General features: G+C 38.5%; 1 protein-coding gene across 1 annotated transcript; it reads left to right on the top strand.

Moving 5' to 3' along the window:
* The first annotated feature begins 4,338 nt into the window (after positions 1 to 4,338).
* LOC143036513 (adrenodoxin-like protein 1, mitochondrial) lies at positions 4,339 to 14,841 on the top strand. Its single transcript, XM_076203970.1, has 5 exons — positions 4,339 to 4,627; positions 7,421 to 7,472; positions 7,852 to 7,958; positions 13,343 to 13,483; positions 13,733 to 14,841. The coding sequence occupies exons 1-5, from the start codon at positions 4,477 to 4,479 to the stop codon at positions 13,834 to 13,836; spliced, it is 555 nt and encodes a 184-aa protein (XP_076060085.1). The 5' UTR covers positions 4,339 to 4,476; the 3' UTR covers positions 13,837 to 14,841.
* The last annotated feature ends 731 nt before the right edge of the window (positions 14,842 to 15,572 follow it).

Consider the following 15,572-nt stretch of genomic DNA (forward strand, 5'->3'; position numbering starts at 1 on the left):
TTCCTATATATTCCACTCCCTCCCTCCCTACCTCTTATCTTGGCACCTCCTGGATGACGGGTCATCCCTGCATCCTGTCCACTGCCCTGGGTCAGAAGCAATGTCGTAAGACACAGCACATTCACAGCAAGGCCGCTTTATAGATTCGGCGACCCCCCCCTCTCCGTCCCCCCATGCAGAAAAGGAGAAGACGATGAGAAATCCCTTCAGGCTGCGTCAATTTTTTTCTCGTACATACTTCCTCACCCCACATCCCCCACCCACTCCATGTTTGTAACTTATGTAAATGGTACTTCCTATTGCAATAAATATATTTAGTATTTGTCGTGTGTTTGGCTGTCTTTTTTATATACCTAATATGTAGAATACAGGCAATTAGGAGCAACGATCCTTGGAACTCGTCTCCTATTCTCTAATTTTCTAACATACCTAGACTCAAATTCATTACAAAGGCGATTACAAAGGATTACAAAGGCGGAGCATGCCGACAGGAGACCTTTTGATCCATATCTAGGTCGGATGCGAAAAAAATCATATTAATAATAAAACAATAAATAAAAACTATAATAATGTAAATAACAAATAAAATACATAAATAAATGCATAGGTATAGTTAAATAATAAACAAACAGGTAAATAGTAAATAATAATAAATTGACATATAACTAATAATAAATGAAAATCAGACAGACAAATGATAACAAAACAAAAACAAATAATATAAGATAAATTATAATCATTACAGCATCTTACTTAGGTATTTATCTCACTGATTCTTAAAGCTTCGAACTGAACTACATTGCACTACCTGTGCAGGAAGTTTATTCCATTCATTTACTACACGGTTGGCAAAGTTGTTTCTACCTACTTCTAAATTTAATCTATTTCCGGATAGTTTGAGACCATTGTTTCTTGTCTGATTCTCATTCAATGTGAAAATTTGGTCACTTTGATGTTGTCAATTCCCTTTAAAATCTAAGACCTGTATCAAGTCACCTCTGAGTCTACGCTTTTTTAGGGAAAACAGATTCATGTGTTTTAGTCGATTTTCGTATGATTTATTTTTGATATTTGGAATCAGTTTTGTGGCTCGCCGTTGTACTTTTTCCAGTCTGTCAATGTCTTTAATGAGATTCGGTGACCATACAGAAACAGCATATTCCAAATGTGGACGAACTAACGATTTATACTGATAATTACGCTGAGATCCTTTTCACTATCCACTGTTGTTTACGAATTTCTAAATTACTTGTTATCGTACATACATACATACATATACCAAGGCTTTTTCCCCCTTCCAAGGGAGGTAGCCAAAAAGGGAAAGGCATAAAAACACTCCCACCCATTTCATCCCCAAATACACTCCACACCCCTCCCACCCTTCCTCTCATCTGAGCACCTCCTGGATGACGGGTCATCCCTGCACCCCGCCCACCGCCCTGGGTCAGAAGCAGTGTCGCAAGACACGGTACATCCACAGCAAGGCCGCTTCATTTAATCGGCGACCCCCCCTCTCCGTCCCCCTTTGCATATAAGGAGAGGACGGGGAGAAATCCCTTCGGGCTGCGTCAAAATTTACTCACACATACTACCCAACCCCCACCCCCCGCCCATTCCTCCTCATGCAGTCACAATATCATCCATATACAACCATTCTCCACTCACCTCTGTCTTCCGTCCTCTCCCTTCCTTCCTCAACAGACATTCCCCTCTTCCCCAAAGCCCCCTTCACCCCATCCATCCACCTCATCCTAGGACGTCCCCTCATGTTCACTCCCTCCACATCTGCCTTCCATACCTCTTTTACTAGTCTTTCTTCACTCATTCTTTCCATGTGTCCAAACCATCCTAATATTCTTTCATCAACCCTATCTCCCAAATCCTTTTTCACCCCTGTTCTCCTCACCTCCTCATTTCTCACTCTATCTAGCCTAGTAACCCCGCCATACTTCTCAGACACCTCATCTCAAACACATTCAAACTCCTTCTCTCTTCTTCTCTTATGTTCCACGTTTCTGCCCCATACAGTGCTGTTGGCACAATCACTCCTTCATACAGTCTCCTCTTCGCATCCATTCCCAAATGTCTATTTCTCATTACACTCTTTAAACCACCAAGGCATTTACTCGCTTCTCTCAATCTACATTCTACCTCCACCTTCACTCCACCTTTTCCTGCTACACTTGCACCCAAGTATCTAAAACTATCCACTTCCTCCAGTCGCTCTCCCTTAATGTTCACTTCCAGTCTACTGCCACTTTCACCCCTTGTACATCTCATCACCTTACTTTTACCCACATTTATCTTTAGCTTTCTTCTATCACATACTCTCCCAAACTCTGCCACCAGCTTCCTCAATCCCTCCTCTGACCCTGCCACAAGCGCAGTGTCGTCCGCAAACAACAGCTGGCTCACCTCCCACTTTTCTCCATTTTCTTTAACCATCTCCAATCCCTGACTCACTACCCTAGCATTCACCTCTCGCACCACCCCATCCATGTATAAGTTGAACAGCCAGGGCGACATAACGCATCCTTGACGAAGTCCCACCTTTACTTCAAACCACTCACTCTCTCCATTTCCAATCCTAACACATGCTCTACTACTCACATAAAAACTCTTGACAGCTCCCAAAAGCTTTCCTCCTATCCCATAAATCTGCATAACCTCCCACAGTGCCTTTCTGTCTACCCTATCATAAGCCTTTTCCAGATCCATAAAAGCCCAAAAAACATCCTTCCCCTTTCCTATAGCTTTCTCACATATCTGTCTTACCACAAAGATCTGATCTACACAACCTCTACCCGTCCTAAAACCACACTGTTCCTCACCAATTACTCCTTCTGTTCCTCTCCTTATCCTCTCAATTAAGATTCTCCCATAATCGTACTTACCGTTATTTTTACCTATGTGCATTACCTTGCATTTACTTGTGTTAAATTTCATCAGCCACTTTTCAGACCATTGCTGTAATTTATCTAAATCTTCTTGAACATCTAATTGATTGTAGTGATCATTTGCCATGCCGCACAGTTTTGCATCATCAGCAAATTTTGGAAACAGTTCCAACTTTATCTATATCTTTGATTTCCAGTTATCATATATTTAGATTTGAACTCAAGTATTGTTTGAGATCGGGCTATATATCACCTTCTAAGCTATTCTACATATTTATACATTGGCTTTACAGCTTGTTTGGAAGAGATTTCCAGAAGGTTGAGTTGGGAAGAGAAAGGTTTGAAGATTAATGGCGAATGTTTGAACCGCCTAAGATTTACAGATAACATTATTCTTATTTGAGAAAGAAAAGACCTAAAGTAAAGAGATTGTAGTTGATGGTGAGAGTCTTGAAGAAGTTGAGGAGTATAATTATTTAGGCCAGATGGTGAAAGTGACAAGATCATAATAATGAAATAAAAAGACGTATTACAATTGGTTGGAGTGTTTGGTAAGTATAATAAAATCCTGAGAGGCTCTCTACCTTTATGTTTGAAACGTAAAATTTACAATAACTACATTCTACCTTCAATAATCTACGGGTGTGAGACTTGGAAGCTGACGAGGGCGATGGAAACAAAGCTAAGGACTGCACAGAGGAGAATGGAGAAGTCAGTGATGGGAATAACGCAGAGACCGAAAGAGAGCAAGTTGGGTGAAAGACCAGACAAAAATGAAATATATTGTTAAAGCGATAAAAGAGAGGAAGTGGAATTGGGCAGGTAAGTTAGTGCGAACGACTGATGAGCAATGGAGCAAGTGTGTTATTGATTGGACGCCGCGAGATAGGAAGCGTGGAAGAGGGAGACCAGACAGGTGGAGAGACGAGATAGAGAAGTTCGCAAGAGTGACGTGGCAGAGGTTGGCGCGGTCGTGTGAATCATGGAATGCTATGAAGGAGGTCTTTGTTCAGCAGTGGACTCGGGATGGCTGATTTGATTGATTGATGGAAAACTATTTCTTCACATCCTTTCGACATGTGGTCTTAATTTACTTCCATGACCTATTAAAGCCCTCCCATCTTCAAGAGATATCTTCTATCAATGCAATCTATCCCCTTTAGTGACCTGAATACTGCAATCATGTCACCTCTTTCTCTTAGATATTTCAAAGTTTGCAGACCCAATTTTTGGCTCTTCTCGTATGGTTGTTCTGCGAGGCTGGGGAAAAGTTTGGTATTCTCTCAATCTTCAATCTTGCTTCTATCCTTCACTCTGTGGGGACCATACTACTGACACATATTCCAGTCTTGGTCGTATCAGGGTTTATAATGTTTGCATATACATACATGAATACACACATCCATGAAAGAAAATTTATATATTTTCTGTTCTTATACTTAGCATGTTTTCCACGTAGTTTTAGTAAACAAACGTCGTATGGGTATACATGCTGGACTAGTTGCGAAATAACATAGTCACAAGGGTTGATGGGACTTATGTCGTATTTATAACGTCAATATAATTTTCCTGAACAGCAATGGCCGGAGCTGTTTTATTGAGAAGAGGTTACTCTTTCACATATCACTTGTCGCGAATTTATGGAAAATATATAAATAATGTCAGGAGACACATATCAACAACCAGGCTGAACCCAGTTATTGCCCATAGAACATTAGTGACAACTCCAGGTAACTATTTTATCAACTTAATTTACGAATGGAACATGCATGAAGTTAGGTACCCATGCCTGTATATGACAGTAAACTTTATGGTCACATAAAGATAGTTGGTATTTTTAGTAGTAAGTAGTAGTAGGATCTAGTGAACTAGGCAGGCAAAGTAGATTTTTTTTCACTGGCTTAATTGTATATTTTCAATTAGTGTGGCCATTGGTATGGAAGTGTTATGTAAATAGCAGTCATTATATATCAATAATTACCCTCTGCTTACATAATATTACCTGAGTCCTTACATGCTTAAGTGCCGCCCCAGGGCAAAGTTGTCAGCCCCCCCCCCTAATCACCAATACCCACCTCCTCCAAAACTGCAAATCAACTGAGTATGGATAAACAAAAGAAAAATAAAATGTTGATATTTTGAGTCATATTTGATCATTTATTCATGTAGACATTTTAGTTTTTAGCTTGCAAAATGATTTAAGATTTTAGAATTTGCATTTAATGCCCCCACTATAGAAAGGATAAGGGCAAATATTTCTTATTTTGTTGATTCAAACTCAAAAATTGTCTTTTATGGTAAAACATTCAGGGTTTCTATGACCTCATTTCTATTATCATCTATTTTGTCAGTCTTGCAGAAGGTAAGTTTAGGTTAAAATTAATGCCCCGTAAAAGTGACACCCCTGGGCATATGCCCCCCCCCCCCATGTGAGGGCCCTAAACATAACCTAATGAAATAATACCTAACCCCTTCGAAGGCCTTGAAAATTTAAGGAAATTAGTGCCATCTTGGCGTTAATATGATCTCAGTTTAGCACACCTTTAGGTATAAAGTTAGTTTTGGGTGGGTAGGTTAGTAATACTTTATTTCTGTTTATTTATTTATTTATTTATTCTCTTTGACTGGCTACCTCCTAATATCCTAGTTTGACAGTATGGTGATAATAGACTTTGTCAAGAAACCTTAGGTTGCTTTAGTGAATTAAGATAACAGTATTAGACATAATTATTTATTGAGATTCTCAAACTCTGTCATAATCAACAAAACACTGCCTTGTTGCCTGCACTTTTATTTTTTCACCAAAATATAAGCATACAGTGAAAATAGCATATTATGGGTGCCCTATAGTAAAAATACTTTCATCTATATACCAAGGGCTTTTTCCCCCTTTACCAGAGAGGTAGCCAAGTTAAAAGGCATATATTCACTCCCACCCATTTCATTCCCACCAATTCCACTCCCATCCATCACCCATTCCTCCCTCTCATCTTGGCTCCTCATGGATGACAGGTTGCCCCTGTATCCTGCCCACTGCCCTGGGTTAGAAGCAAATTAGCAAGACACAACACATCCATAGTAAGGCTGTTTCACTTAATTGGTGACTCCCCCTCTCTATCCCTTCATACAGAAAAAAGAGAAGATGGGGAGAAATCTCTATGGGCTGTGTCAAATATCGTTCACACATATCTACTCCCATCCTTTCATTGCAGCATCGCCTATACTCAGCCGTTCTCCAATCACCCCTATCTCCTGCTCTCTCCCTTCCTTGCTGAACAGACACTCCCCTCATGCTCAACACCTCTTTCACCCCATCCATCCATCTCATCCTTAGTTGTTCCCTCAAATTCACTCCATCTAGCTCAGCCTTCCACACTTTTTTTTTTCACTAATCTTGCTTCACTCATTCTTTCCATGTGTCCAAACCATTCCAACACTTTCATCAGACCTATCTGCCTATCTGCCCTCTCATTTTCAACCCCGGCTCCTAATTTCTTACTACATCCAACCTTATAACCCCTACCATACTTCTCAAACATTTCATCACAAACACATTCAAACTTTTCTCCTCAACATTTCTTAAATTCCAAGTCTTTGACCCATACAGTGCTGTTGGCACAATCATCCCTTCATATAATCTCCTCTTTGGATCCATTCCCAAAGACCTATTTCTCATTACTTTTTTTAATCCCCCAAGGCATTTACTTGCTTCTCTCAGTCAATAATTTATCTCCAACTCCACTCCTCCCTGTCTTTCCACATGCGACTCCAAATACCTAAACCTGTTCACCTCCTCCAGCCTCTCTCCTTTCAAACTTCCAACTTCATCCTCTCCCCTTGTACATCTCATCACCTTACTTTTACCCGCAATTTTTTTCTATATCTATTAAGGAATAGATCAATAAATAACATAGATTTGATGGATGTGAAAAAATATTACAAGGAGGTCTAATAGATGTGAGCATTTAGGTTCCATTTGGCATAGTTGTTCAATGAAATATTGTATAATAAGTGACATTAATTTGATACATTTGAGACATTAATTTGATACATTTGAAAATTACATAATTTGATTGTGTACATTTGATATTTTTTTCATAATTTGCTCTTGAAAAATAAATAACAGCTTGTAAGAGCAAAATAGAAGAAATATTACAACTTAAGATATGAGCATTTAGATCTGGTTTGGTAAGTTGTACAATGATTTCTCATATAAGTGATAGACAGGGTAAAGTAGGGAGGGGAGAGGATGGGTCTGCAGTTCTCTTCCACATTTCAATTTACTGAGTATTATATTGCTCAGATACAAGTACAACCTTAGAAAATGTTGTATAATGTGGGAACCTCATAAATTTTGTGTATGAATAGCACATGCCATCTTGTTTTATCGTTTTTTTTTTCTTGCCTAATCATCATTCAATTTACATTGTGTTTAGCAGGTTAAAAATAGAGACATGTCTCAAGATAGAATTTTTACTATGTATGGAAAACTCACTCAGTAATAATTATTTTCTTAATTTCAGCAAATTTTCATGGTGATTATGAATGGCAAGATCCCAAATCTGAAGATGAAGTGTGAGTATTTATTTTTCTTTATCAAATTTATATTCATACCCCTCTTAGGTGCAGATGGATAGGATTTCATTCAAGGAGTTTCAGTGTTCATAATTGAAAAATAGTGATGTAGATTTAACCCAACACCATTGGGACCTTAGGAGTGCTAGACATTTGGTCAAAATCCTTTATTACTGAAAGATTATCTTGAAACTTCAGCTAATATCTCATATCTTTGGAGCCAAAATAAAAAATAAGAAAAAATCTTTACATTCTGGACAGTCAAAGTTTATATTGACTGTCCAAGAATTTAATTCAATTAAAGCTGTTAAGTTACAGATCCTTATAATGAAACTATCTTAAGTAAATTATTGTTTATGAGTATACATGTATATTGCAGGGTAAATATAACTTTTATAGACCGTAATGGCAATAATATACCAGTAAGAGGAAAAATTGGGGACAACGTTTTATATCTTGCTCATCGATATGACATCGACCTAGAAGGTATGTAGCATACAATATTTGTATTATAGCATATACTGTACATACTGAAGTACATTTGTGTGTGGGCAAAGCCAGACTTCGTTGAACATTGATGAATTGATTTTATGTAAATGTTGGTTTGTCCACATGGATGAAAATTTATGGCAGGAGCCAGAAAGATGTAAAAATATATTTATCCATGTCTCTTGAAACAAGTTAAAACCTGAAATCTCTCAAATATCTTTCACATAGATCTTAGAATATGCTAGAGGAAATCAGTTGAAAAATAAGTAACAAGTAATTGAAGAAGATACAAGTGGTGCTCTCCTATTCCTATAAACCAGCGATATAGAAGCAATGTGATGCTAATACATCACAAACAGTCCATAGGTAAAGGAGGCAAAGAGGAGAGCAGATGTGAAATGGGGTAGGAGTATGACAGAAAATTTTGAAAGTAATAAAAAGATGTTTTGGAAAGAAATTAAGAGAGGAAGAGGAGGCGAATCAAGTAGGGAAGAAAAGGTAAAAGGTACAGATGGAGAGTTGATAATGGAAGAGATGGCAGTGAGGGGAAGATGGGCAGAATATTTTAGGGAGTTGCTGAATGTGAAGGAGGATAGGGAAGGAAAGATAGCTGCAGTGGGAAATACGAAGAAAATGAGAGTGATGAGTGAGGAGAATGGAGGAGAAATAAGGAAGGATGAGGTGAAGGCAGTTGTAAAGATGATGAAAGCAGGTAAGGCACCTGGTCTGGATGGATGTCATGCAGAATGTCTGAAAAAGGGAGGTTCAGTGATGGTGGACTGGTTGGTGAGGTTATTTAATGTTTGCTGGAGAGAGGGTAGAGTACCGGAGGACTGGAGTAGTGCCTGTATAGTTCCTCTTTACAAGGGAAAAGGGGACAAGTGTGAATGTAGTAATTTCAGAGGGATTAGCCTGTTGAGTGTAGTAGGGAAGGCTTATGGGAGAATCTTAATTGAGAGGATTAGGAGAGGAACAGAAGGAGTAATTGGTGAGGAACAGTGTGGATTTAGGACGGGTAGAGGTTGTGTAGATCAGATCTTTGTGGTAAGACAGATATGTGAGAAAGCTATAGGAAAGGGGAAGGATGTTTTTTGGGCTTTTATGGATCTGGAAAAGGCTTATGATAGGGTAGACAGAAAGGCACTGTGGGAGGTTATGCAGATTTATGGGATAGGAGGAAAGCTTTTGGGAGCTGTCAAGAGTTTTTATGTGAGTAGTAGAGCATGTGTTAGGATTAGAAATGGAGAGAGTGAGTGGTTTGAAGTAAAGGTGGGACTTCGTCAAGGATGCGTTATGTCGCCCTGGCTGTTCAACTTATACATGGATGGGGTGGTGCGAGAGGTGAATGCTAGGGTAGTGAGTCAGGGATTGGAGATGGTTAAAGAAAATGGAGAAAAGTGGGAGGTGAGCCAGCTGTTGTTTGCGGACGACACTGCGCTTGTGGCAGGGTCAGAGGAGGGATTGAGGAAGCTGGTGGCAGAGTTTGGGAGAGTATGTGATAGAAGAAAGCTAAAGATAAATGTGGGTAAAAGTAAGGTGATGAGATGTACAAGGGGTGAAAGTGGCAGTAGACTGGAAGTGAACATTAAGGGAGAGCGACTGGAGGAAGTGGATAGTTTTAGATAGTAGCAGGAAAAAGGTGGAGTGAAGGTGGAGGTAGAATGTAGATTGAGAGAAGCGAGTAAATGCCTTGGTGGTTTAAAGAGTGTAATGAGAAATAGACATTTGGGAATGGATGCGAAGAGGAGACTGTATGAAGGAGTGATTGTGCCAACAACACTGTATGGGGCAGAAACGTGGAACATAAGAGAAGAAGAGAGAAGGAGTTTGAATGTGTTTGAGATGAGGTGTCTGAGAAGTATGGTGGGGGTTACTAGGCTAGATAGAGTGAGAAATGAGGAGGTGAGGAGGAGAACAGGGGTGAAAAAGGATTTGGGAGATAGGGTTGATGAAAGAATATTAGGATGGTTTGGACACATGGAAAGAATGAGTGAAGAAAGACTAGTAAAAGAGGTATGGAAGGCAGATGTGGAGGGAGTGAACATGAGGGGACGTCCTAGGATGAGGTGGATGGATGGGGTGAAGGGGGCTTTGGGGAAGAGGGGAATGTCTGTTGAGGAAGGAAGGGAGAGGACGGAAGACAGAGGTGAGTGGAGAATGGTTGTATATGGATGATGTTGTGACTGCATGAGGAGGAATGGGCGGGGGGGTGGGGGGTGGGGTAGTATGTGTGAGTAAATTTTGACGCAGCCCGAAGGGATTTCTCCCCGTCCTCGCCTTATATGCAAAGGGGGACGGAGAGGGGGGGTCGCCGATTAAATGAAGCGGCCTTGCTGTGGATGTACTGTGTCTTGCGACACTGCTTCTGACCCAGGGCGGTGGGCAGGGTGCAGGGATGACCCGTCATCCAGGAGGTGCTCAGATGAGAGGAAGGGTGGGAGGGGTGTGGAGTGTATTTAGGGATGAAATGGGTGGGAGTGTTTTTATGCCTTTCCCTTTTTGGCTACCTCCCTTGGAAGGGGGAAAAAGCCTTGGTATATGTATGTATGTATGTATGTAAGAACTTTGGGAGGGCCAGGGCACTTATGTGTGTATATATATATATATATATATATATATATATATGAGAGAGTGATAGGTGGGGAAGGGTAAACGAAGATGGGCTAAGAATACATTTATTGTTCTTACGTTTCGGTTATTATAACCTTCCTCAGAGAACTTGTTACAGAACATCTTGGTCACAACATTTATACCCGTAGTGGGGGAACTTGTGAAGCTTCGAGTGTCAGGTTTTTTCTAGCGCATTTATTATTAAGAGACTGGCTGCTTTAGATAGGCATATAAATCCTTCTCTGTCGTTATTATTTTCTTTGACATTTATATGTGCAGCTTCAACTGTCTTTCTCATCTTCTTTTTTAATCCTTTGTGTAAAATTTCAACTTTACTCCATTCGGGAAGGTTGTTGCATATTTCGAGGTGGCGGACCAGGGAGTTGGACGTTCTGTGTGCTTTTAAAAGCACACAGAACGTCCAACTCCCTGGTCCGCCACCTCGAAATATGCAACAACCTTCCCGAATGGAGTAAAATTGAAATTTTAAACAAAGGGTTTAAAAAAGAAGATGAGAAAGACAGTTGAAGCTGCACATATAAATGTCAAAGAAAATAATAACGACAGAGAAGGATTTATATGCCTATCTAAAGCAGCCAGTCTCTTAATAATAAATGCGCTAGAAAAAACCTGACACTCGAAGCTTCACAAGTTCCCCCACTATGGGTATAAATGTTGTGACCAAGATGTTCTGTAACAAGTTCTCTGAGGAAGGTTATAATAACCGAAACGTAAGAACAATAAATGTATTCTTAGCCCATCTTCGTTTACCCTTCCCCACCTATCACTCTCTCATTTGTCTTAAACAATTTATCAATATATATATATATATATATATATATATATATATATATATATATATATATATGCAGAGTCCACTAGGAAAAGGAAAAACACACGGAGTCCGAGCGCTTTCGTGATATATTCACATTATCAAGGAGTACTCCTTGATAATGTGAATATATCACGAAAGCGCTCGGACTCCGTGTGTTTTTCCTTTTCCTAGTGGACTCTGCATATTTGTGATTCACGTGTGACTTGTGAAATTTGTGCATATATATATATATATATATATATATATATATATATATATATATAAAAATATATATATAAATATATATACACACACATACATATATGTATGACATATTTCTCTGTATGAATCACCAATCCAGCCACACAATCAGGTTATTCTTCCCCCAAAATACATCATAGGGAGATGAGACAAACTGAAAAGAAAAATAAAGTTAGTTTGGTCAATGGCCACAGTAAATAAATGCAAGAATGTGGCCTAAAAGGAAATTATTGTGTGAACCTCAGGCAGGTTCTTTGCAGATACCTGGAACATTTTCCCTCTCCCACAATAATTGATCACCTGTTTTTATTAATGGAGCTCAGGAGGCTTAGAACAGATATTGTGGCTCTCTCTGAGGCAAGAGGAGACTGGGCACTGGTAAGACAAGTAGCAAGGGCAACACCTACTTCTGGTCAGAGCATAGTTATGGGTCCCACCTCACAGGGTTGTTGTGGGTATGCCTAGCTTTATAAGGAGTATTCCAAATGATTAACATATGCTGGCGAGGTTGGAGTACGCTTTGGGCTTCATGTCTCTTATTGTAGTAGATGCTTCTACCAAGGCATATGAGCTTCAAGAAAAGGTGTTCTGTCCGGTTGATGAGTGTATGATGCTGGTGAGTTAGAGGCACACCTTAGGCTTCATCTCTCATAATGCAGTATCCACTCGTACTGAAACATATTAATGTAAAGAAAAAAAAATATGCCCAGCTTGACCCAATAGTCATTCAGTGCCTACCAAGGGACACATTGTTTTGGTGTGACTTCAGTGTGGATAGTGGCACTGAATTGGCCATGAAATATATGTTGTCCCCCATGACTGGAACAAACAGCAATAGGAGTTCTCTCTCTCTGAATTTTTCAAAGTCCAGAAGTTTGAGATTGTAGGTTACTGGTTCCAGAGACAAGAACCACACCAACGGACATGATGAAGCATTGCTGGAGGGATAAAGGAGATTGACCATATACTTGTTAGTACTTAATTGCAGTGGTTACTGAAGTGCTGAGTTCTTTGAACCTGATCCTATACTTGAGGTAGCAACACTCAGACTACATATCAACTCCAGAAAAATCCTTAAATGTAATCCATATAGATATCATCTACAGAAACCTAGGAATGGTGTGTGTATCTTGGAGTATGCAGCAGGACTCTGTAATCAATATAAAATGCTTGGTGACCTTAGGAATCCTGAAGAACTGTGGGACACCTTCAAACATGAAACATGAATGCCCAAGGTCAGAGAATGGTGTGGGCTCAAATGAGATTTTGGAGAATAGGTGAGCTTTGTTGCTCAATTGACTGGGGACTTGGACCTGTACAGGACTGAAATGGCAGACTAGAGCTCCCTTGAGTATGGAAAAGGAGAGGTACATCAGGGGAGTCACTTAAGATGCCAAGATCCATATCAATGAGAATGACTAGGCCAATTTATTGAGCCCCCAAAAAAGTCCACCCCAAATTTGACTCAGGTGAACACTGTATAAACAACCTATGGGTAACTAGTATATTCTCCCAATTGATGATATATTAAAGTCACAGTTTTTAGGAACATAAATCCTTTGTTGAACACAGTCTGCCTGTATGCAACTGTGTCTATCCATCTGCATACCAATGGCTTCTTCCCCCTAATTTTGTATTTTATCATCCTTCATTTTGCAACCCTTTAAATCATTGTGGGTTACCAATTTTCTCACAGGTGCCTGTGAAGCTTCCTTGGCCTGTAGTACCTGCCATGTTTATGTTGAAGGTCATTATTGTGATGAACTTCCAGAACCTGTAGAGGAAGAGGAGGACATGTTGGATCTTGCGCCATTCCTTAAAGACAATTCTAGATTAGGTAAAGTGTATTCCTTTAATGGATACCCAGAATTGGAATGGATGTGTGAATAAATTTGTATACATGTTTGTTATAAGTCATTATTTCACTCAGTCTCAAATTTTATATCTAGTACTGGTGGATAGAGCTCTTGAATGAAGTTGATTGTAATTCTTTTAGTTTGATAATTTTTAAAGGAGTGAAGTATATTAAGAATATGTCCATTTCTAATTTATTTTTTCTCCCTTTTTCCTCTTTTTTTGGGTACAGGTTGTCAGATAATACTTACAAAAGAACTTGATGGAATGGTTCTTGTACTTCCATCAGCAACTCGAAATTTTTATGTTGATGGTCATGTTCCAAAGCCACATTGACCTTCATAGAACATAGAATCTTTAAGAAAAACTCAGGAAACTTTTATTGTCAGAACATGTGGCTATAAATCATTCACCCCATTGATTATACAGAGCTATGAAGTTCTCTAAATGAATCTTATTATTTATTTCATGTTTTTATTAACACTGTAACCCTTGAACTACAACATACTATATGCATGACATGATTTGTTGAAAAATAATGTTACCCATTCCAGGATAAATGTAGTGGGGGATATTTTCATGTATGAATTACCTGGTCTTTGTTTAGAATATACACAAATTATAATATCATATGAAGAAAACAAGTTTTGTTACCAAATTTTGGCTGTTTCCCATTGCCTTATGTAATGTCATTATTTCAAGAGAACAATCAAGAGAAACATGTCTGATTGATTAAATGAGAACAATCTAAATCTGAGTGTCTAATTTAAAAGTAAATAGAATGAGGAGGTCCCCATGACAATTCCATCAGCTATGAATATATATAGTAAAATTTACTTGAAAGGTCAATATTCATTTCTGTTTCGTAGAGGAAAACATTTCTGAGGGAGACTGGGCTACCAGTTGTATACATAAGTAACCATAATTGAAATTGCTAAATGTTAAGTCTAAGGGTTATTGAAATGTACACATATTCATATTCACAGAAATTTATGGAAAGCCACAATATTTCATAAAGAAATGTAGTTTTGATTTTGAATTTAAAATTCATGTACATATTTGTAAAGATGTATAGGGTAACTTATACCTGGTGTTGGAAGAGTATATCACGGCTGCTAGCCAATATAGAAAAAATTGTTTGGCATGGAAACCAAAGTTTTCTTGTTAACAATATTGTCTTTTCATGCTTCTAAGAAGCAAAAACAAGATAAATTGTCAAAGCACAGAAAAGTTGAATAGTAAAGAACCATGTGTTCATAGTTTTGTAGATTGCAGAATTGTAGATTGAAAACTTTAATGTATTAGAAATTTGTTACAATAATTGAATGGTGACATATGGAATATTTTTTTTTTATACCCTCCTAGTGATTAGGTTCAATTCATACACTCTCTTTGTGACTTAATTCCATATTAATGCAGTAATGTGTTTATACAACTGTACCATATGAAACACACTTGGAAGACAAGGGAGGCAGTGAGGAAGAGACTGAATATTTTTGAGGAATATGATAGGAGTGACATGCATGGAAAGAATGAGAAATATGGAGGCAAGACAGAGAACACCGCTAGGAAGGGAGCTTAGATAGGGTTGATCAAAGAATGATAAGTGGTTTTAGCAAATGGAAAATAATGGATGAGGAAAGAGAGGAAAATATATGTGGATAGAGGGAGTTTCATGTCCAAAATAATAAGAACAACACTTGGAATACTATTCAGTGTCTATATATGTATATATATATATATATACATTTACCATAAGACCTTTTCCTCTTTTATAAGGGGTCCTGACCTCCGTAAGATGCTTGGTGCTACACCCATGATACAACCCCTTGTAGGATTTTTAAAAGACGTTAATTTATTCTATTATATTTAATCTTAACTGTGTCATACCTATGTATTGGTAATCTTACTTCTATTGTAGTTCGCTACTTAATGTCTAGGCTTCGTATATATTTCGTAATTATTTTAATAATTAGTCAGACAATAACGTTGTAGTTTTTTTTTTAATTTTTAGAATCTAATATTTTAACCTCGTTATCTATTTTATCCCATGGCACGAATGGTCTAACGAC

Source organism: Oratosquilla oratoria, chromosome 20 (assembly GCF_046742065.1).
Source record: "Oratosquilla oratoria isolate Oo_2021 chromosome 20, ASM4674206v1, whole genome shotgun sequence".
NCBI classification, from domain to species: Eukaryota; Metazoa; Arthropoda; class Malacostraca; order Stomatopoda; family Squillidae; genus Oratosquilla; species Oratosquilla oratoria.